Source organism: Scyliorhinus torazame, chromosome 2, assembly GCF_047496885.1.
Source record: "Scyliorhinus torazame isolate Kashiwa2021f chromosome 2, sScyTor2.1, whole genome shotgun sequence".
Lineage (NCBI taxonomy): Eukaryota > Metazoa > Chordata > Chondrichthyes > Carcharhiniformes > Scyliorhinidae > Scyliorhinus > Scyliorhinus torazame.
The window spans coordinates 3,222,518-3,244,199 of record NC_092708.1 but is presented as its reverse complement, the minus strand read 5'-3'; the positions used below and the strand labels follow the sequence as shown (position 1 = coordinate 3,244,199).

At 58.6% G+C, this 21,682-nt stretch overlaps 1 protein-coding gene across 1 annotated transcript in view; it reads right to left on the bottom strand.

Annotated features, from left to right (window-relative positions):
- The window catches only part of LOC140385688 (unconventional myosin-X-like), a 706,039-nt gene extending 686,333 nt beyond the window's left edge, over positions 1 to 19,706 (bottom strand). Inside the window, exon 1 of the mRNA XM_072468099.1 lies at positions 19,340 to 19,706. Coding sequence (XP_072324200.1) covers positions 19,340 to 19,360 — 21 coding nt within the window. The 5' untranslated portion in view covers positions 19,361 to 19,706. The remainder of the gene's footprint in view (positions 1 to 19,339) is intronic.
- Positions 19,707 to 21,682: the final 1,976 nt, after the last annotated feature.

Below are 21,682 nucleotides of genomic sequence, written 5' to 3'. Positions count from 1 at the left end.
GAGACAGCAGTGTTAACCCGGGTCCCTGGCACTGTAAGACAGCAGTGTTAACCCGGGTCCCTGGCACTGTGAGACAGCAGTGTTAACCCGGGTCCCTGGCACTGTGAGGCAGCAGTGTTAACCCGGGTCCCTGGCACTGTGAGACAGCAGTGTTAACCCGGGTCCCTGGCACTGTGAGGCAGCAGTGTTAACCCGGGTCCCTGGCACTGTAAGGCAGCAGTGTTAACCCGGGTCCCTGGCACTGTGAGACAGCAGTGTTAACCCGGGTCCCTGGCACTGTGAGACAGCAGTGTTAACCCGGGTCCCTGACACTGTGAGACAGCAGTGTTAACCCGGGCGCTGGCACTGTGAGGCAGCAGTGTTAACCCGGGTCCCTGGCACTGTAAGACAGCAGTGTTAACCCGGGTAGCTGGCACTGTGAGACAGCAGTGTTAACCCGGGCCCTGGCACTGTGAGACAGCAGTGTTAACCCTGGTCCCTGGCACTGTGAGACAGCAGTGTTAACCCGGGTCCCTGGCACTGTGAGCCAGCAGTGTTAACCAGGGTCCCTGGCACTGTGAGACAGCAGTGTTAACCCAGGTCCCTGGCACTGTGAGACATTAGTGTTAACCCGGGTCCCTGGCACTGTGAGACAGCAATGTTAACCCGGGTCCCTGGCACTGTGAGGCAGCAGTGTTAACCCGGGTCCCTGGCTCTGTGGGACAGCAGTGTTAACCCGGGTCCCTGGCTCTGTGGGACAGCAGTGTTAACCCGGGTCACTGGCACTGTGAGACAGCAGTGTTAGCCCGGGTCCCTGGCTCTGTGAGGCAGCAGTGTTAACCCGAGTCCCTGGCTCTGTGAGACAGCAGTGTTAACCCGGGTCCCTGGCGCTGTGAGGCAGCAGTGTTAACCCGAGTCCCTGGCAGTGTGAGACAGCAGTGTTCACCCGGGTCCCTGGCACTGTGAGACAGCAGTGTTAACCCGGGTCCCTGGCAGTGTGAGACAGCAGTGTTAACCCGGGTCCCTGGCACTGTGAGACAGCAGTGTTAACCCGGGTCCCTGGTACTGTGAGACAGCAGTGTTAACCCGGGTCCCTGGCACTGTGAGACAGCAGTGTTAACCCGGGTCCCTGGCACTGTGAGACAGCAGTGTTAACCCGGGTCCCTGGCACTGTGAGGCAGCAGTGTTAACCCGGGTCCCTGGCACTGTGAGACAGCAGTGTTAACCCGGTTCCCTGGCACTGTGAGGCAGCAGTGTTAACCCGGGTCCCTGGCACTGTGAGACAGCAGTGTTAACCCGGGTCCCTGGCACTGTGAGACAGCAGTGTTAACCCGGGCCCTGGCACTGTGAGGCAGCAGTGTTAACCCGGGTCCCTGACACTGTGAGACAGCAGTGTTAACCCGGGCCCTGGCACTGTGAGGCAGCAGTGTTAACCCGGGTCCCTGGCACTGTAAGACAGCAGTGTTAACCCGGGTAGCTGGCACTGTGAGACAGCAGTGTTAATCCGGGCCCTGGCACTGTGAGACAGCAGTGTTAACCCGGGTCCCTGGCACTGTGAGACAGCAGTGTTAACCCGTGTCCTTGGCACTGTGAGACAGCAGTGTTAACCCGGGTTCCTGGCACTGTGAGGCAGCAGTGTTAACCCGTGTCCCTGGCACTGTGAGACAGCAGTGTTAACCCGGGTCCCTGGCACTGTGAGACAGCAGTGTTAACCCGTGTCCCTGGCACTGTGAGACAGCAGTGTTAACCCGGGTCCCTGGCACTGTAAGACAGCAGTGTTAACCAGGGTCCCTGGCACTGTGAGACAGCAGTGTTAACCCAGGTCCCTGGCACTGTGAGGCAGCAGTGTTAACCCGGCTCCCTTGCACTGTGGGGCAGCAGTGTTAACCCGGGTCCCTGGCACTGTGAGGCAGCAGTGTTAACCCGGCTCCCTTGCACTGTGAGACAGCAGTGTTAACCCGGGTCCCTGGCACTGTGAGACCGCAGTGTTAACCCAGATCCCTGGCACTGTGAGACCGCAGTGTTAACCCAGATCCCTGGCACTGTGAGATAGCAGTGTTAACCCGGGACCGTGGCTCTGTGAGACAGCAGTGTTAACCCGGGTCCCTGGCACTGTGAGGCAGCAGTGTTAACCCAGGTCCCTGGCACTGTGAGACATTAGTGTTAACCCGGGTCCCTGGCACTGTGAGACAGCAATGGTAACCCGGGTCCCTGGCACTGTGAGGCAGCAGTGTTAACCCGGGTCCCTGGCTCTGTGGGACAGCAGTGTTAACCCGGGTCCCTGGCTCTGTGAGACAGCAGTGTTAACCCGAGTCCCTGGCTCTGTGAGACAGCAGTGTTAACCCGGGTCCCTGGCACTGTGAGGCAGCAGTGTTAACCCGGGTCCCTGGCACTGTGAGGCAGCAGTGTTAACCCGAGTCCCTGGCAGTGTGAGACAGCAGTGTTCATCCGGGTCCCTGGCACTGTGAGACAGCAGTGTTAACCCGGGTCCCTGGCAGTGTGAGACAGCAGTGTTAACCCGGGTCCCTGGCACTGTGAGACAGCAGTGTTAACCCGGGTCCCTGGCGCTGTGAGTCAGCAGTGTTAACCCGGGTCCCTGGTACTGTGAGACAGCAGTGTTAACCCGGGTCCCTGGCACTGTGAGACAGCAGTGTTAATTCGGGTCCCTGGCACTGTGAGACAGCAGTGTTAACCCGGGTCCCTGGCACTGTGAGACCGCAGTGTTAACCCAGATCCCTGGCACTGTGAGACCGCAGTGTTAACCCAGATCCCTGGCACTGTGAGATAGCAGTGTTAACCCGGGACCGTGGCTCTGTGAGACAGCAGTGTTAACCCGGGTCCCTGGCACTGTGAGGCAGCAGTGTTAACCCAGGTCCCTGGCACTGTGAGACATTAGTGTTAACCCGGGTCCCTGGCACTGTGAGACAGCAATGTTAACCCGGGTCCCTGGCACTGTGAGGCAGCAGTGTTAACCCGGGTCCCTGGCTCTGTGGGACAGTAGTGTTAACCCGGGTCCCTGGCTCTGTGGGACAGCAGTGTTAACCCGGGTCACTGGCACTGTGAGACAGCAGTGTTAGCCGGGTACCTGGCTCTGTGAGGCAGCAGTGTTAACCCGAGTCCCTAGCTCTGTGAGACAGCAGTGTTAACCCGGGTCCCTGGCACTGTGAGACAGCAGTGTTAACCCAGGTCCCTGGCACTGTGAGACAGCCGTGTTAACCCAGGTCCCTGGCACTGTGAAACAGCAGCGTTAACCCGAGTCCCTGGCACTGTGAGACAGCAGTGTTAACCCGAGTCCCTGGCACTGTGAGACAGCCGTGATAACCCAGGTCCCTGCCACTGTGAAACAGCAGCGTTAACCCGGGTCCATGGCACAGTGAGACAGCAGTTTTTCCCCGGGTCCCTGGCACTGTGAGACAGCAGTGTTAACCCAGTTCCCTGGCGCTGTGAGACAGCAGTGTTAACCCGGGTCCCTGGCACTGTAAGACAGCAGTGTTAACCCGGGTCCCTGGCACTGTGAGACAGCAGTGTTAACCCGGGTCCCTGGCACTGTGAGACAGCAGTGTTAACCCGGGTCCCTTGCACTGTGAAACAGCAGTGTTAACCCGGTTCCCTGACACTGTGAGACAGCAGTGTTAACCCGGGCCCTGGCACTGTGAGGCAGCAGTGTTAACCCGGGTCCCTGGCACGGTAAGACAGCAGTGTTAACCCGGGTAGCTGGCACTGTGAGACAGTAGTGTTAACCCGGGCCCTGGCACTGTGAGACAGCAGTGTTAACCCGGGTCCCTGGCACTGTGAGACAGCAGTGTTAACCCGGGTCCCTGGCACTGTGAGACAGCAGTGTTAACCCGGGTTCCTGGCACTGTGAGGCAGCAGTGTTAACCCGGGTCCCTGGCACTGTGAGATAGCAGTGTTAACCCGGGTCCCTGGCACTGTGAGCAGCAGTGTTAACCCGTGTCCCTGGCACTGTGAGACAGCAGTGTTAACCTGGGTCCCTGGCAGTGTAAGACAGCAGTGTTAACCCGGGTCCCTGGCACTGTGAGACAGCAGTGTTAACCCAGGTGCCTGGCACTGTGAGGCAGCAGTGTTAACCCGGGTCCCTGGCATTGTGAGACAGCGGTGTTAACCCGGGTCCCTGGCACTGTAAGACAGCAGTATTAACCCGTGTCCCTGGCACTGTGAGACAGCAGTGTTAACCCGGGTCCCTGGCACTGTAAGACAGCAGTGTTAACCCGGGTCCCTGGCACTGTGAGACAGCAGTGTTAACCCGGGTCCCTGGCACTGTGAGGCAGCAGTGTTAACCCGGGTCCCTGGCACTGTGAGACAGCAGTGTTAACCCGGGTCCCTGGCACTGTGAGGCAGCAGTGTTAACCCGGGTCCCTGGCACTGTAAGGCAGCAGTGTTAACCCGGGTCCCTGGCACTGTGAGACAGCAGTGTTAACCCGGGTCCCTGGCACTGTGAAACAGCAGTGTTAACCCGGGTCCCTGACACTGTGAGACAGCAGTGTTAACCCGGGTCCCTGGCACTGTAAGACAGCAGTGTTAACCCGGGTAGCTGGCACTGTGAGACAGCAGTGTTAACCCGGGCCCTGGCACTGTGAGACAGCAGTGTTAACCCGGGTCCCTGGCACTGTGAGGCAGCAGTGTTAACCCATGTCCCTGGCACTGTGAGACAGCAGTGTTAACCCGGGTTCCTGGCACTGTGAGGCAGCAGTGTTAACCCGGGTCCCTGGCACTGTGAGACAGCAGTGTTAACCCGGGTCCCTGGGACTGTGAGACAGCAGTGTTAACCCGTGTCCCTGGCACTGTGAGACAGCAGTGTTAACCCGGGTCCCTGGCACTGTAAGACAGCAGTGTTAACCAGGGTCCCTGGCACTGTGAGACAGCAGTGTTAACCCAGGTCCCTGGCACTGTGAGGCAGCAGTGTTAACCCGGCTCCCTTGCACTGTGGGGCAGCAGTGTTCACCCGGGTTCCTGGCACTGTGAGGCAGCAGTGTTAACCCGGCTCCCTTGCACTGTGAGACAGCAGTGTTAACCCAGGTCCCTGGCACTGTGAGACAGCAGTGTAAACCCGGGTCCCTGGCACTGTCAGACAGAAGTGTTAACACGGGTCCCTGGCACTGTAAGACAGCAGTGTTAACCCGAGTCCCTGGCACTGTGAGACAGCAGTGTTAACCCGGATCCCTGGCGCTGTGAGACAGCAGTGTTATCCCGAGTCCCTGGCACTGTGAGACTGCAGTGTTAACCCGGGTCCCTGACACTGTGAGACAGCAGTGTTAACCCGGGTCCCTGGCACTGTGAGACAGCAGTGTTAACCCGGGTCCCTGGCACTGTGAGGCAGCAGTGTTAACCCGGGTCCCTGGCACTGTGAGGCAGCAGTGTTAACCCGAGTCCCTGGCAGTGTGAGACAGCAGTGTTCACCCGGGTCCCTGGCACTGTGAGACAGCAGTGTTAACCCGGGTCCCTGGCAGTGTGAGACAGCAGTGTTAACCTCGGTCCCTGGCACTGTGAGACAGCAGTGTTAACCCGGGTCCCTGGTACTGTGAGACAGCAGTGTTAACCCGGGTCCCTGGCACTGTGAGACAGCAGTGTTAACCCGGGTCCCTGGCACTGTGAGACAGCAGTGTTAACCCGGGTCCCTGGCACTGTGAGGCAGCAGTGTTAACCCGGGTCCCTGGCACTGTGAGACAGCAGTGTTAACCCGGTTCCCTGGCACTGTGAGGCAGCAGTGTTAACCCGGGTCCCTGGCACTGTGAGACAGCAGTGTTAACCCGGGTCCCTGGCACTGTGAGACAGCAGTGTTAACCCGGGCCCTGGCACTGTGAGGCAGCAGTGTTAACCCGGGTCCCTGACACTGTGAGACAGCAGTGTTAACCCGGGCCCTGGCACTGTGAGGCAGCAGTGTTAACCCGGGTCCCTGGCACTGTAAGACAGCAGTGTTAACCCGGGTAGCTGGCACTGTGAGACAGCAGTGTTAATCCGGGCCCTGGCACTGTGAGACAGCAGTGTTAACCCGGGTCCCTGGCACTGTGAGACAGCAGTGTTAACCCGTGTCCCTGGCACTGTGAGACAGCAGTGTTAACCCGGGTTCCTGGCACTGTGAGGCAGCAGTGTTAACCCGTGTCCCTGGCACTGTGAGACAGCAGTGTTAACCCGGGTCGCTGGCACTGTGAGACAGCAGTGTTAACCCGTGTCCCTGGCACTGTGAGACAGCAGTGTTAACCCGGGTCCCTGGCACTGTAAGACAGCAGTGTTAACCAGGGTCCCTGGCACTGTGAGACAGCAGTGTTAACCCAGGTCCCTGGCACTGTGAGGCAGCAGTGTTAACCCGGCTCCCTTGCACTGTGGGGCAGCAGTGTTAACCCGGGTCCCTGGCACTGTGAGGCAGCAGTGTTAACCCGGCTCCCTTGCACTGTGAGACAGCAGTGTTAACCCGGGTCCCTGGCACTGTGAGACAGCAGTGTTAACCCGGGTCCCTTGCACTGTGAGACAGCAGTGTTAACCCGGGTCCCTGGCACTGTGAGACAGCAGTGTTAACCCGGCTCCCTTGCACTGTGAGACAGCAGTGTTAACCCGGGTCCTTGGCACTGTGAGACAGCAGTGTTAACCCGGGTCCCTGGCACTGTCTGACAGAAGTGTTAACTCGGGTCCCTGGCACTGTAAGACAGCAGTGTTAACCCGAGTCCCTGGCACTGTGAGACAGCAGTGTTAACCCGGATCCCTGACACTGTGAGACAGCAGTGTTAACCCGGATCCCTGACACTGTGAGACAGCAGTGTTATCCCGGGTCCCTGGCACTGTGAGACAGCAGTGTTAACCCGGATCCCTGACACTGTGAGACAGCAGTGTTAACCCGGATCCCTGACACTGCGAGACAGCAGTGTTAACCCGGGTCCCTGACACTGTGAGACAGCAGTGTTAACCCGGGTCCCTGGCACTGTGAGATAGCAGTGTTAACCCGGGTCCCTGGCGCTGTGAGACAGCAGTGTTAACCCAGGTCCCTGGCACTGTGAGACTGCAGTGTTAACCCGGGTCCCTGACACTGTGAGACAGCAGTGTTAACCCGGGTCCCTGGCACTGTGAGACAGCAGTGTTAACCCGGGTCCCTGGCACTGTGAGACTGCAGTGTTAACCCGGGTCCCTGACACTGTGAGACAGCAGTGTTAACCCGGGTCCCTGGCACTGTAAAACAGCAGTGTTAACCTGGGTCCCTGGCACTGTGAGGCAGCAGTGTTAACCCGGGTCCCTGGCACTGTGAGACAGCAGTGTTAACCTGGGTCCCTGGCACTGTGAGGCAGCAGTGTTAACCCGGGTCCCTTGCACTGTGAGACAGCAGTGTTAACACGGGTCCCTGGCACTGTGAGACAGCAGTGTTAACCCGGGTCCCTGGCACTGTGAGACAGCCGTGTTAACCCGGGTCGCTGGCTCTGTGAGGCAGCAGTGATAACCACTTTGCCACCATGTCCCTCTTGAAAGTCCCTGGCACTGTGAGACTGCAGTGTTAACCCGGGTCCCTGACACTGTGAGACAGCAGTGTTAACCCGGGTCCCTGGCACTGTGAGACAGCAGTGTTAACCCGGGTCCCTGGCACTGTGAGACTGCAGTGTTAACCCGGGTCCCTGACACTGTGAGACAGCAGTGTTAACCCGGGTCCCTGGCACTGTAAAACAGCAGTGTTAACCTGGGTCCCTGGCACTGTGAGGCAGCAGTGTTAACCCGGGTCCCTGGCACTGTGAGACAGCAGTGTTAACCTGGGTCCCTGACACTGTGAGGCAGCAGTGTTAACCCGGGTCCCTTGCACTGTGAGACAGCAGTGTTAACCCGGGTCCCTGGCACTGTGAGACAGCAGTGTTAACCCGGCTCCCTTGCACTGTGAGACAGCCGTGTTAACCCGGGTCCCTGGCGCTGTGAGACAGCAGCGTTAACCCGGGTCCCTGGCACTGTGAGGCAGCAGTGTTAACCCGAGTCCCTGGCAGTGTGAGACAGCAGTGTTCATCCGGGTCCCTGGCACTGTGAGACAGCAGTGTTAACCCGGGTCCCTGGCAGTGTGAGACAGCAGTGTTAACCCGGGTCCCTGGCACTGTGAGACAGCAGTGTTAACCCGGGTCCCTGGCGCTGTGAGTCAGCAGTGTTAACCCGGGTCCCTGGTACTGTGAGACAGCAGTGTTAACCCGGGTCCCTGGCACTGTGAGACAGCAGTGTTAATTCGGGTCCCTGACACTGTGAGACAGCAGTGTTAACCCGGGCCCTGGCACTGTGAGGCAGCAGTGTTAACCCGGGTCCCTGGCACTGTAAGACAGCAGTGTTAACCCGGGTAGCTGGCACTGTGAGACAGCAGTGTTAACCCGGGCCCTGGCACTGTGAGACAGCAGTGTTAACCCGGGTCCCTGGCACTGTGAGGCAGCAGTGTTAACCCGTGTCCCTGGCACTGTGAGACAGCAGTGTTAACCCGGGTTCCTGGCACTGTGAGGCAGCAGTGTTAACCCGGGTCCCTGGCACTGTGAGACAGCAGTGTTAACCCGGGTCCCTGGGACTGTGAGACAGCAGTGTTAACCCGTGTCCGTGGCACTGTGAGACAGCAGTGTTAACCCGGGTCCCTGGCACTGTGAGGCAGCAGTGTTAACCCGGGTCCCTGGCACTGTGAGGCAGCAGTGTTAACCCGGGTCCCTGACACTGTGAGACAGCAGTGTTAACCCGGGTCCCTGGCACTGTAAAACAGCAGTGTTAACCTGGGTCCCTGGCACTGTGAGGCAGCAGTGTTAACCCGGGTCCCTGGCACTGTGAGACAGCAGTGTTAACCTGGGTCCCTGGCACTGTGAGGCAGCAGTGTTAACCCGGGTCCCTTGCACTGTGAGACAGCAGTGTTAACCCGGGTCCCTGGCACTGTGAGACAGCAGTGTTAACCCGGGTCCCTGGCACTGTGAGACAGCCGTGTTAACCCGGGTCGCTGGCTCTGTGAGGCAGCAGTGATAACCACTTTGCCACCATGTCCCTCTTGAAAGTCCCTGGCACTGTGAGACTGCAGTGTTAACCCGGGTCCCTGACACTGTGAGACAGCAGTGTTAACCCGGGTCCCTGGCACTGTGAGACAGCAGTGTTAACCCGGGTCCCTGGCACTGTGAGACTGCAGTGTTAACCCGGGTCCCTGACACTGTGAGACAGCAGTGTTAACCCGGGTCCCTGGCACTGTAAAACAGCAGTGTTAACCTGGGTCCCTGGCACTGTGAGGCAGCAGTGTTAACCCGGGTCCCTGGCACTGTGAGACAGCAGTGTTAACCTGGGTCCCTGACACTGTGAGGCAGCAGTGTTAACCCGGGTCCCTTGCACTGTGAGACAGCAGTGTTAACCCGGGTCCCTGGCACTGTGAGACAGCAGTGTTAACCCGGCTCCCTTGCACTGTGAGACAGCCGTGTTAACCCGGGTCCCTGGCGCTGTGAGACAGCAGCGTTAACCCGGGTCCCTGGCACTGTGAGGCAGCAGTGTTAACCCGAGTCCCTGGCAGTGTGAGACAGCAGTGTTCATCCGGGTCCCTGGCACTGTGAGACAGCAGTGTTAACCCGGGTCCCTGGCAGTGTGAGACAGCAGTGTTAACCCGGGTCCCTGGCACTGTGAGACAGCAGTGTTAACCCGGGTCCCTGGCGCTGTGAGTCAGCAGTGTTAACCCGGGTCCCTGGTACTGTGAGACAGCAGTGTTAACCCGGGTCCCTGGCACTGTGAGACAGCAGTGTTAATTCGGGTCCCTGACACTGTGAGACAGCAGTGTTAACCCGGGCCCTGGCACTGTGAGGCAGCAGTGTTAACCCGGGTCCCTGGCACTGTAAGACAGCAGTGTTAACCCGGGTAGCTGGCACTGTGAGACAGCAGTGTTAACCCGGGCCCTGGCACTGTGAGACAGCAGTGTTAACCCGGGTCCCTGGCACTGTGAGGCAGCAGTGTTAACCCGTGTCCCTGGCACTGTGAGACAGCAGTGTTAACCCGGGTTCCTGGCACTGTGAGGCAGCAGTGTTAACCCGGGTCCCTGGCACTGTGAGACAGCAGTGTTAACCCGGGTCCCTGGGACTGTGAGACAGCAGTGTTAACCCGTGTCCCTGGCACTGTGAGACAGCAGTGTTAACCCGGGTCCCTGGCACTGTGAGGCAGCAGTGTTAACCCGGGTCCCTGGCACTGTGAGGCAGCAGTGTTAACCCGAGTCCCTGGCAGTGTGAGACAGCAGTGTTCACCCGGGTCCCTGGCACTGTGAGACAGCAGTGTTAACCCGGGTCCCTGGCAGTGTGAGACAGCAGTGTTAACCTGGGTCCCTGGCACTGTGAGACAGCAGTGTTAACCCGGGTCCCTGGTACTGTGAGACAGCAGTGTTAACCCGGGTCCCTGGCACTGTGAGACAGCAGTGTTAACCCGGGTCCCTGGCACTGTGAGACAGCAGTGTTAACCCGGGTCCCTGGCACTGTGAGGCAGCAGTGTTAACCCGGGTCCCTGGCACTGTGAGACAGCAGTGTTAACCCGGTTCCCTGGCACTGTGAGGCAGCAGTGTTAACCCGGGTCCCTGGCACTGTGAGACAGCAGTGTTAACCCGGGTCCCTGGCACTGTGAGACAGCAGTGTTAACCCGGGCCCTGGCACTGTGAGGCAGCAGTGTTAACCCGGGTCCCTGACACTGTGAGACAGCAGTGTTAACCCGGGCCCTGGCACTGTGAGGCAGCAGTGTTAACCCGGGTCCCTGGCACTGTAAGACAGCAGTGTTAACCCGGGTAGCTGGCACTGTGAGACAGCAGTGTTAATCCGGGCCCTGGCACTGTGAGACAGCAGTGTTAACCCGGGTCCCTGGCACTGTGAGACAGCAGTGTTAACCCGTGTCCCTGGCACTGTGAGACAGCAGTGTTAACCCGGGTTCCTGGCACTGTGAGGCAGCAGGGTTAACCCGTGTCCCTGGCACTGTGAGACAGCAGTGTTAACCCGGGTCGCTGGCACTGTGAGACAGCAGTGTTAACCCGTGTCCCTGGCACTGTGAGACAGCAGTGTTAACCCGGGTCCCTGGCACTGTAAGACAGCAGTGTTAACCAGGGTCCCTGGCACTGTGAGACAGCAGTGTTAACCCAGGTCCCTGGCACTGTGAGGCAGCAGTGTTAACCCGGCTCCCTTGCACTGTGGGGCAGCAGTGTTAACCCGGGTCCCTGGCACTGTGAGGCAGCAGTGTTAACCCAGCTCCCTTGCACTGTGAGACAGCAGTGTTAACCCGGGTCCCTGGCACTGTGAGACAGCAGTGTTAACCCGGGTCCCTTGCACTGTGAGACAGCAGTGTTAACCCGGGTCCCTGGCACTGTGAGACAGCAGTGTTAACCCGGCTCCCTTGCACTGTGAGACAGCAGTGTTAACCCGGGTCCCTGGCACTGTGAGACAGCAGTGTTAACCCGGGTCCCTGGCACTGTCTGACAGAAGTGTTAACACGGGTCCCTGGCACTGTAAGACAGCAGTGTTAACCCGAGTCCCTGGCACTGTGAGACAGCAGTGTTAACCCGGATCCCTGACACTGTGAGACAGCAGTGTTAACCCGGATCCCTGACACTGTGAGACAGCAGTGTTATCCCGGGTCCCTGGCACTGTGAGACAGCAGTGTTAACCCGGATCCCTGACACTGTGAGACAGCAGTGTTAACCCGGATCCCTGACACTGCGAGACAGCAGTGTTAACCCGGGTCCCTGACACTGTGAGACAGCAGTGTTAACCCGGGTCCCTGGCACTGTGAGATAGCAGTGTTAACCCGGGTCCCTGGCGCTGTGAGACAGCAGTGTTAACCCAGGTCCCTGGCACTGTGAGACTGCAGTGTTAACCCGGGTCCCTGACACTGTGAGACAGTAGTGTTAACCCGGGTCCCTGGCACTGTGAGACAGCAGTGTTAACCCGGGTCCCTGGCACTGTGAGACTGCAGTGTTAACCCGGGTCCCTGACACTGTGAGACAGCAGTGTTAACCCGGGTCCCTGGCACTGTAAAACAGCAGTGTTAACCTGGGTCCCTGGCACTGTAAGGCAGCAGTGTTAACCCGGGTCCCTGGCACTGTGAGACAGCAGTGTTAACCTGGGTCCCTGGCACTGTGAGGCAGCAGTGTTAACCCGGGTCCCTTGCACTGTGAGACAGCAGTGTTAACCCGGGTCCCTGGCACTGTGAGACAGCAGTGTTAACCCGGCTCCCTTGCACTGTGAGACAGCCGTGTTAACCCGGGTCGCTGGCTCTGTGAGGCAGCAGTGATAACCACTTTGCCACCATGTCCCTCTTGAAAGTCCCTGGCACTGTGAGACTGCAGTGTTAACCCGGGTCCCTGACACTGTGAGACAGCAGTGTTAACCCGGGTCCCTGGCACTGTGAGACAGCAGTGTTAACCCGGGTCCCTGGCACTGTGAGACTGCAGTGTTAACCCGGGTCCCTGACACTGTGAGACAGCAGTGTTAACCCGGGTCCCTGGCACTGTAAAACAGCAGTGTTAACCTGGGTCCCTGGCACTGTGAGGCAGCAGTGTTAACCCGGGTCCCTGGCACTGTGAGACAGCAGTGTTAACCTGGGTCCCTGACACTGTGAGGCAGCAGTGTTAACCCGGGTCCCTTGCACTGTGAGACAGCAGTGTTAACCCGGGTCCCTGGCACTGTGAGACAGCAGTGTTAACCCGGCTCCCTTGCACTGTGAGACAGCCGTGTTAACCCGGGTCCCTGGCGCTGTGAGACAGCAGCGTTAACCCGGTTCCCTGGCACTGTGAGGCAGCAGTGTTAACCCGAGTCCCTGGCAGTGTGAGACAGCAGTGTTCATCCGGGTCCCTGGCACTGTGAGACAGCAGTGTTAACCCGGGTCCCTGGCAGTGTGAGACAGCAGTGTTAACCCGGGTCCCTGGCACTGTGAGACAGCAGTGTTAACCCGGGTCCCTGGCGCTGTGAGTCAGCAGTGTTAACCCGGGTCCCTGGTACTGTGAGACAGCAGTGTTAACCCGGGTCCCTGGCACTGTGAGACAGCAGTGTTAGTTCGGGTCCCTGGCACTGTGAGACAGCAGTGTTAACCCGGGTCCCTGGCACTGTGAGACCGCAGTGTTAACCCAGATCCCTGGCACTGTGAGACCGCAGTGTTAACCCAGATCCCTGGCACTGTGAGATAGCAGTGTTAACCCGGGACCGTGGCTCTGTGAGACAGCAGTGTTAACCCGGGTCCCTGGCACTGTGAGGCAGCAGTGTTAACCCAGGTCCCTGGCACTGTGAGACATTAGTGTTAACCCGGGTCCCTGGCACTGTGAGACAGCAATGTTAACCCGGGTCCCTGGCACTGTGAGGCAGCAGTGTTAACCCGGGTCCCTGGCTCTGTGGGACAGTAGTGTTAACCCGGGTCCCTGGCTCTGTGGGACAGCAGTGTTAACCCGGGTCACTGGCACTGTGAGACAGCAGTGTTAGCCGGGTACCTGGCTCTGTGAGGCAGCAGTGTTAACCCGAGTCCCTAGCTCTGTGAGACAGCAGTGTTAACCCGGGTCCCTGGCACTGTGAGACAGCAGTGTTAACCCAGGTCCCTGGCACTGTGAGACAGCAGTGTTAACCCAGGTCCCTGGCACTGTGAAACAGCAGCGTTAACCCGAGTCCCTGGCACTGTGAGACAGCAGTGTTAACCCGAGTCCCTGGCACTGTGAGACAGCCGTGATAACCCAGGTCCCTGGCACTGTGAAACAGCAGCGTTAACCCGGGTCCATGGCACAGTGAGACAGCAGTTTTTCCCCGGGTCCCTGGCACTGTGAGACAGCAGTGTTAACCCAGGTCCCTGGCGCTGTGAGACAGCAGTGTTAACCCGGGTCCCTGGCACTGTAAGACAGCAGTGTTAACCCGGGTCCCTGGCACTGTGAGACAGCAGTGTTAACCCGGGTCCCTGGCACTGTGAGACAGCAGTGTTAACCCGGGTCCCTTGCACTGTGAAACAGCAGTGTTAACCCGGTTCCCTGACACTGTGAGACAGCAGTGTTAACCCGGGCCCTGGCACTGTGAGGCAGCAGTGTTAACCCGGGTCCCTGGCACGGTAAGACAGCAGTGTTAACCCGGGTAGCTGGCACTGTGAGACAGTAGTGTTAACCCGGGCCCTGGCACTGTGAGACAGCAGTGTTAACCCGGGTCCCTGGCACTGTGAGACAGCAGTGTTAACCCGGGTCCCTGGCACTGTGAGACAGCAGTGTTAACCCGGGTTCCTGGCACTGTGAGGCAGCAGTGTTAACCCGGGTCCCTGGCACTGTGAGATAGCAGTGTTAACCCGGGTCCCTGGCACTGTGAGCAGCAGTGTTAACCCGTGTCCCTGGCACTGTGAGACAGCAGTGTTAACCTGGGTCCCTGGCAGTGTAAGACAGCAGTGTTAACCCGGGTCCCTGGCACTGTGAGACAGCAGTGTTAACCCAGGTCCCTGGCACTGTGAGGCAGCAGTGTTAACCCGGGTCCCTGGCATTGTGAGACAGCGGTGTTAACCCGGGTCCCTGGCACTGTAAGACAGCAGTGTTAACCCGTGTCCCTGGCACTGTGAGACAGCAGTGTTAACCCGGGTCCCGGGCACTGTAAGACAGCAGTGTTAACCCGGGTCCCTGGCACTGTGAGACAGCAGTGTTAACCCGGGTCCCTGGCACTGTGAGGCAGCAGTGTTAACCCGGGTCCCTGGCACTGTGAGACAGCAGTGTTAACCCGGGTCCCTGGCACTGTGAGGCAGCAGTGTTAACCCGGGTCCCTGGCACTGTAAGGCAGCAGTGTTAACCCGGGTCCCTGGCACTGTGAGACAGCAGTGTTAACCCGGGTCCCTGGCACTGTGAAACAGCAGTGTTAACCCGGGTCCCTGACACTGTGAGACAGCAGTGTTAACCCGGGCCCTGGCACTGTGAGGCAGCAGTGTTAACCCGGGTCCCTGGCACTGTAAGACAGCAGTGTTAACCCGGGTAGCTGGCACTGTGAGACAGCAGTGTTAACCCGGGCCCTGGCACTGTGAGACAGCAGTGTTAACCCGGGTCCCTGGCACTGTGAGGCAGCAGTGTTAACCCGGGTTCCTGGCACTGTGAGGCAGCAGTGTTAACCCGGGTCCCTGGCACTGTGAGACAGCAGTGTTAACCCGGGTCCCTGGGACTGTGAGACAGCAGTGTTAACCCGTGTCCCTGGCACTGTGAGACAGCAGTTTTAACCCGGGTCCCTGGCACTGTAAGACAGCAGTGTTAACCCGGGTCCCTGGCACTGTGAGACAGCAGTGTTAACCCGGGTCCCTGACACTGTGAGACAGCAGTGTTAACCCGGGCCCTGGCACTGTGAGGCAGCAGTGTTAACCCGGGTCCCTGGCACTGTAAGACAGCAGTGTTAACCCGGGTAGCTGGCACTGTGAGACAGCAGTGTTAACCCGGGCCCTGGCACTGTGAGACAGCAGTGTTAACCCGGGTCCCTGGCACTGTGAGGCAGCAGTGTTAACCCGGGTTCCTGGCACTGTGAGGCAGCAGTGTTAACCCGGGTCCCTGGCACTGTGAGACAGCAGTGTTAACCCAGGTCCCTGGGACTGTGAGACAGCAGTGTTAACCCGTGTCCCTGGCACTGTGAGACAGCAGTGTTAACCCGGGTCCCTGGCACTGTAAGACAGCAGTGTTAACCAGGGTCCCTGGCACTGTGAGACAGCAGTGTTAACCCAGGTCCCTGGCACTGTGAGGCAGCAGTGTTAACCCGGCTCCCTTGCACTGTGGGGCAGCAGTGTTCACCCGGGTTCCTGGCACTGTGAGGCAGCAGTGTTAACCCGGCTCCCTTGCACTGTGGGGCAGCAGTGTTCACCCGGGTTCCTGGCACTGTGAGGCAGCAGTGTTAACCCGGCTCCCTTGCACTGTGGGGCAGCAGTGTTCACCCGGGTTCCTGGCACTGTGAGACAGCAGTGTTAACCCAGGTCCCTGGCACTGTGAGACAGCAGTGTAAACCCGGGTCCCTGGCACTGTCAGACAGAAGTGTTAACACGGGTCCCTGGCACTGTAAGACAGCAGTGTTAACCCGAGTCCCTGGCACTGTGAGACAGCAGTGTTAACCCGGATCCCTGGCGCTGTGAGACAGCAGTGTTATCCCGAGTCCCTGGCACTGTGAGACTGCAGTGTTAACCCGGGTCCCTGACACTGTGAGACAGCAGTGTTAACCCGGGTCCCTGGCACTGTGAGACAGCAGTGTTAACCCGGGTCCCTGGCACTGTGAGGCAGCAGTGTTAACCCGGGTCCCTGGCACTGTGAGGCAGCAGTGTTAACCCGAGTCCCTGGCAGTGTGAGACAGCAGTGTTAACCCGGGTCCCTGGCACTGTGAGGCAGCAGTGTTCACCCGGGTCCCTGGCACTGTGACACAGCAGTGTTAACCCGGGTCCCTGGCAGTGTGAGACAGCAGTGTTAACCCGGGTCCCTGGCACTGTGAGACAGCAGTGTTAACCCGGGTCCCTGGTACTGTGAGACAGCAGTGTTAACCCGGGTCCCTGGCACTGTGAGACAGCAGTGTTAACCCGGGTCCCTGGCACTGTGAGACAGCAGTGTTAACCCGGGTCCCTGGCACTGTGAGGCAGCAGTGTTAACCCGGGTCCCTGGCACTGTGAGACAGCAGTGTTAACCCGGTTCCCTGGCACTGTGAAGCAGCAGTGTTAACCCGGGTCCCTGGCACTGTGAGACAGCAGTGTTAACCCGGGTCCCTGGCACTGTGAGACAGCAGTGTTAACCCGGGCCCTGGCACTGTGAGGCAGCAGTGTTAACCCGGGTCCCTGACACTGTGAGACAGCAGTGTTAACCCGGGCCCTGGCACTGTGAGGCAGCAGTGTTAACCCGGGTCCCTGGCACTGTAAGACAGCAGTGTTAACCCGGGTAGCTGGCACTGTGAGACAGCAGTGTTAATCCGGGCCCTGGCACTGTGAGACAGCAGTGTTAACCCGGGTCCCTGGCACTGTGAGACAGCAGTGTTAACCCGTGTCCCTGGCACTGTGAGACAGCAGTGTTAACCCGGGTTCCTGGCACTGTGAGGCAGCAGTGTTAACCCGTGTCCCTGGCACTGTGAGACAGCAGTGTTAACCCGGGTCCCTGGCACTGTGAGACAGCAGTGTTAACCCGGGTCCCTTGCACTGTGAGACAGCAGTGTTAACCCGGGTCCCTGGCACTGTGAGACAGCAGTGTTAACCCGGCTCCCTTGCACTGTGAGACAGCAGTGTTAACCCGGGTCCCTGGCACTGTGAGACAGCAGTGTTAACCCGGGTCCCTGGCACTGTCTGACAGAAGTGTTAACACGGGTCCCTGGCACTGTAAGACAGCAGTGTTAACCCGAGTCCCTGGCACTGTGAGACAGCAGTGTTAACCCGGATCCCTGACACTGTGAGACAGCAGTGTTAACCCGGATCCCTGACACTGTGAGACAGCAGTGTTATCCCGGGTCCCTGGCACTGTGAGACAGCAGTGTTAACCCGGATCCCTGACACTGTGAGACAGCAGTGTTAACCCGGATCCCTGACACTGCGAGACAGCATTGTTAACCCGGGTCCCTGACACTGTGAGACAGCAGTGTTAACCCGGGTCCCTGGCACTGTGAGACAGCAGTGTTAACCCGGGTCCCTGGCGCTGTGAGACAGCAGTGTTAACCCAGGTCCCTGGCACTGTGAGACTGCAGTGTTAACCCGGGTCCCTGACACTGTGAGACAGCAGTGTTAACCCGGGTCCCTGGCACTGTGAGACAGCAGTGTTAACCCGGGTCCCTGGCACTGTGAGACTGCAGTGTTAACCCGGGTCCCTGACACTGTGAGACAGCAGTGTTAACCCGGGTCCCTGGCACTGTGAGACTGCAGTGTTAACCCGGGTCCCTGGCACTGTGAGACTGCAGTGTTAACCCGGGTCCCTGGCACTGTGAGACAGCAGTGTTAACCCGTGTCCCTGGCACTGTGAGACAGCAGTGTTAACCCGGGTTCCTGGCACTGTGAGGCAGCAGTGTTAACCCGTGTCCCTGGCACTGTGAGACAGCAGTGTTAACCCGGGTCCCTGGCACTGTGAGACAGCAGTGTTAACCCGGGTCCCTTGCACTGTGAGACAGCAGTGTTAACCCGGGTCCCTGGCACTGTGAGACAGCAGTGTTAACCCGGCTCCCTTGCACTGTGAGACAGCAGTGTTAACCCGGGTCCCTGGCACTGTGAGACAGCAGTGTTAACCCGGGTCCCTGGCACTGTCTGACAGAAGTGTTAACACGGGTCCCTGGCACTGTAAGACAGCAGTGTTAACCCGAGTCCCTGGCACTGTGAGACAGCAGTGTTAACCCGGATCCCTGACACTGTGAGACAGCAGTGTTAACCCGGATCCCTGACACTGTGAGACAGCAGTGTTATCCCGGGTCCCTGGCACTGTGAGACAGCAGTGTTAACCCGGATCCCTGACACTGTGAGACAGCAGTGTTAACCCGGATCCCTGACACTGCGAGACAGCATTGTTAACCCGGGTCCCTGACACTGTGAGACAGCAGTGTTAACCCGGGTCCCTGGCACTGTGAGACAGCAGTGTTAACCCGGGTCCCTGGCGCTGTGAGACAGCAGTGTTAACCCAGGTCCCTGGCACTGTGAGACTGCAGTGTTAACCCGGGTCCCTGACACTGTGAGACAGCAGTGTTAACCCGGGTCCCTGGCACTGTGAGACAGCAGTGTTAACCCGGGTCCCTGGCACTGTGAGACTGCAGTGTTAACCCGGGTCCCTGACACTGTGAGACAGCAGTGTTAACCCGGGTCCCTGGCACTGTAAAACAGCAGTGTTAACCTGGGTCCCTGGCACTGTGAGGCAGCAGTGTTAACCCGGGTCCCTGGCACTGTGAGACAGCAGTGTTAACCTGGGTCCCTGGCACTGTGAGGCAGCAGTGTTAACCCGGGTCCCTTGCACTGTGAGACAGCAGTGTTAACCCGGGTCCCTGGCACTGTGAGACAGCAGTGTTAACCCGGCTCCCTTGCACTGTGAGACAGCCGTGTTAACCCGGGTCCCTGGCGCTGTGAGACAGCAGCGTTAACCCGGGTCGCTGGCTCTGTGAGGCAGCAGTGTTAACCACTTTGCCACCATGTCCCTCTTGAAAGTTTTGATTTCCGCATTTTGGACGGTCAGAATCGGAGCAATGTCATGGAGTTTAAATTCCATCTCAATCAGGACTCAACCCCAATCCCAGCACCGCCCAAACCCTGGCTCATCCCAAACCAATCCTGGGCCAAACATAACCAATCCCAAGTAATCCGAAGTGGAGGAACATGCATGGCCCCTGTCAGAGTCTAAAATGTGAAGTTTTCTTCATTGCTGAAGGAATGGTTCATCGGGAAAGAGCAGAATGATTAATAGTCAGAGCCCAGCAGCATGGAAATTACTCACCTCCCTCAGAAACTTGTCCATTCGGAGATCCACCGGGTTCTGCTTCACTCCCAGAAACACAGCTGCTCAGTGGCAGGAAGAGTTGGAAATGGGAATTCGGAGCATGTTTGATCTGCCGTCAGAGGGGCATCCAGGGTGAAGAGAGCCCAGGGATGAGTCTGCCTGGTCCCAGAGGCTGCAGAAAGCCGGCTGGATCGCTCTCCTCCCCTCACTTCCTTCCTCTCTCCCTATTCCTGTCTGTCGCTCTGTATTTTCCTGTCTATCTCTTTGCCTCTCTTTCTCTCCTTTTCCTCTGGTCATTACTGACCGGCACCTCTCAGTCTCAAGAAGCCCTCCTCAGTGAGTGAGACAGGCTGGGAACGCAGGATTCGCAGCCTCTCTCCTCTTTCCCTTATATGGGCCCGGCTTGTTCCCCTCCCCCAGTTCCTCCCAGCTATGATTTTTTTAACCCATTCACAACTACACCCATTGCAGCTGATGCTGGGAGGCTGACCAGATGTCCTGATTTTTCAGTAAATGTCCTTGTGTCCTCACAATTTGCTCAAAATAGCTCAAATGTCCCAGTTTACACCTTTTCCCTCTTTCCACGAACCACATCAGAGATTTCTTTCGGCACTTCACCTTTTCCCACCGCATCAACATCTCTTCATCAACAACTCCCCCAAAACCCCCCGTGCGCTGCGCTGTACCCTGGGGATCGGGACATGGCCTTCTGGCTAATTGCTAAGTGGTTGCCCTAGGAAGCTCCCAGAGGCATAGATACACTCCTCACCTCATCCACAAGCAGATCCTCAAAGGGACAGCTCCAATTGTGAAACATTTGTGCCCTTCCATCTGTTCCCTGGCCCTGTCTTCAGCTGCATTTACTTTATTAGCGGCCGCCCCCTTATATCTTTCCCCAGAAGAAAAAGCCGGGGGCACAATTCTCGGTTGGGCGACGCCGAAATCGTGAAACACGATTGGGCAGAGAATCGGTTCTGATGCCAAAATTATCGCGGGCGGCGATTTGACGTCAAATCGCAATTCCCCGTCACCTCGACAGCGTGTCAATGCGGTCCCGAACGCACATACAGTGAACACCGTTTGCGTGTCATTCGCGGGCCTGACCCGGTTATTCCCCGGGGCCTCCGCGATGCTCCGCCTCCAATGGGCCGAGTTCCCCCGCGGTTCACTTGTGCTTTTAAACATCGTGAAAGCGGCGTCATGGCGGCTGTGGGAGAGAGAGAGGGTGGAACACAGAGAGGAGAGACTGCGGGCTGCTGGACTGGCTGCAGTGGGGGGGCCTGCCAAGGCCGTGGGAGGGGGGTGGGGGGAACAGCCAGGGTGACCCCCCCCCCACATGACTGCGGTGGTGTCCAGTCCCGGACCGTCATTACTGCGGACATCCTGCCCTCGCCCCTGAACTCAACTATGCCCTACACCTGTTCCACATTTCTTTTTAAATTTAGAGTACCCAATTCATTTTTTCCAATTAAGGGGTAATTTAGCGTGGCCAATCCACCTACCCTGCACATCTTTGGGTTGTGGGGGCGAAACCCACGGAGACACGGGGAGAATGTGCAAACTCCACACGGACAGTGACCCGGGGCTGGGATCGAACCCGGGTCCTCAGCGTCGTGAGGCAGCAGTGCTAACCACTGTGCCACCGTGCTGCCCACCCGTGCCAACTTAACTGGTGTCTAACGTCCTGGCCTTCCGGACCCTAACACTGCGTCTAGGTGGGTCCCCAGATGGTACAGCAGGAGTGGAGGCGGACTGCTGTGACCCCTGCCCTGCGGCGAGAATCCCTGTTGGCGCGCCTCTCCTGGGGCGGCCCGGCCTGGATGGGTCCGGCTGCTCCTCGGGCGTCCAGGATGGCGTGGTGCCACCCTGTTCTGCCCGCGGCCCACCAGGTGCACCAGGGACAGGAGAGGGGGAGTCCGAGGTGCTGCACTGTTCCGGCCCCTCCCCTGTGGGAGTCACCGGCATGGGCCCCATCACCTCCCCCTCCCTCGGGTGCCCGATGGCCCCCCGTGCTTCTCCATCTGGGGCTGGGTTAGCACAGGGCTAAATCGCTGGCTATTAACGCAGACCAAGGCCGGCCAGCAGCACGGTTCAATTCCCGTACCAGCCTCCCCGAACAGGCGCCGGAATGTGGCGACTAGGGGCTTTTCACAGTAACTTAATTTGAAGCCTACTTGTGACAATAAGCGATTTATATTTCATTTCATTTCCATGGGAGGGGTGCGAGGGGAGTTATCCCTGAGGCCCCCCTGACACCTGGCGCTACCAGTCATGGAGGCTCGCTCTGGTATCAACAAGGGTTTGCAGGCTCACGGCCACGGAGCTCAGTGAGTGGACCAT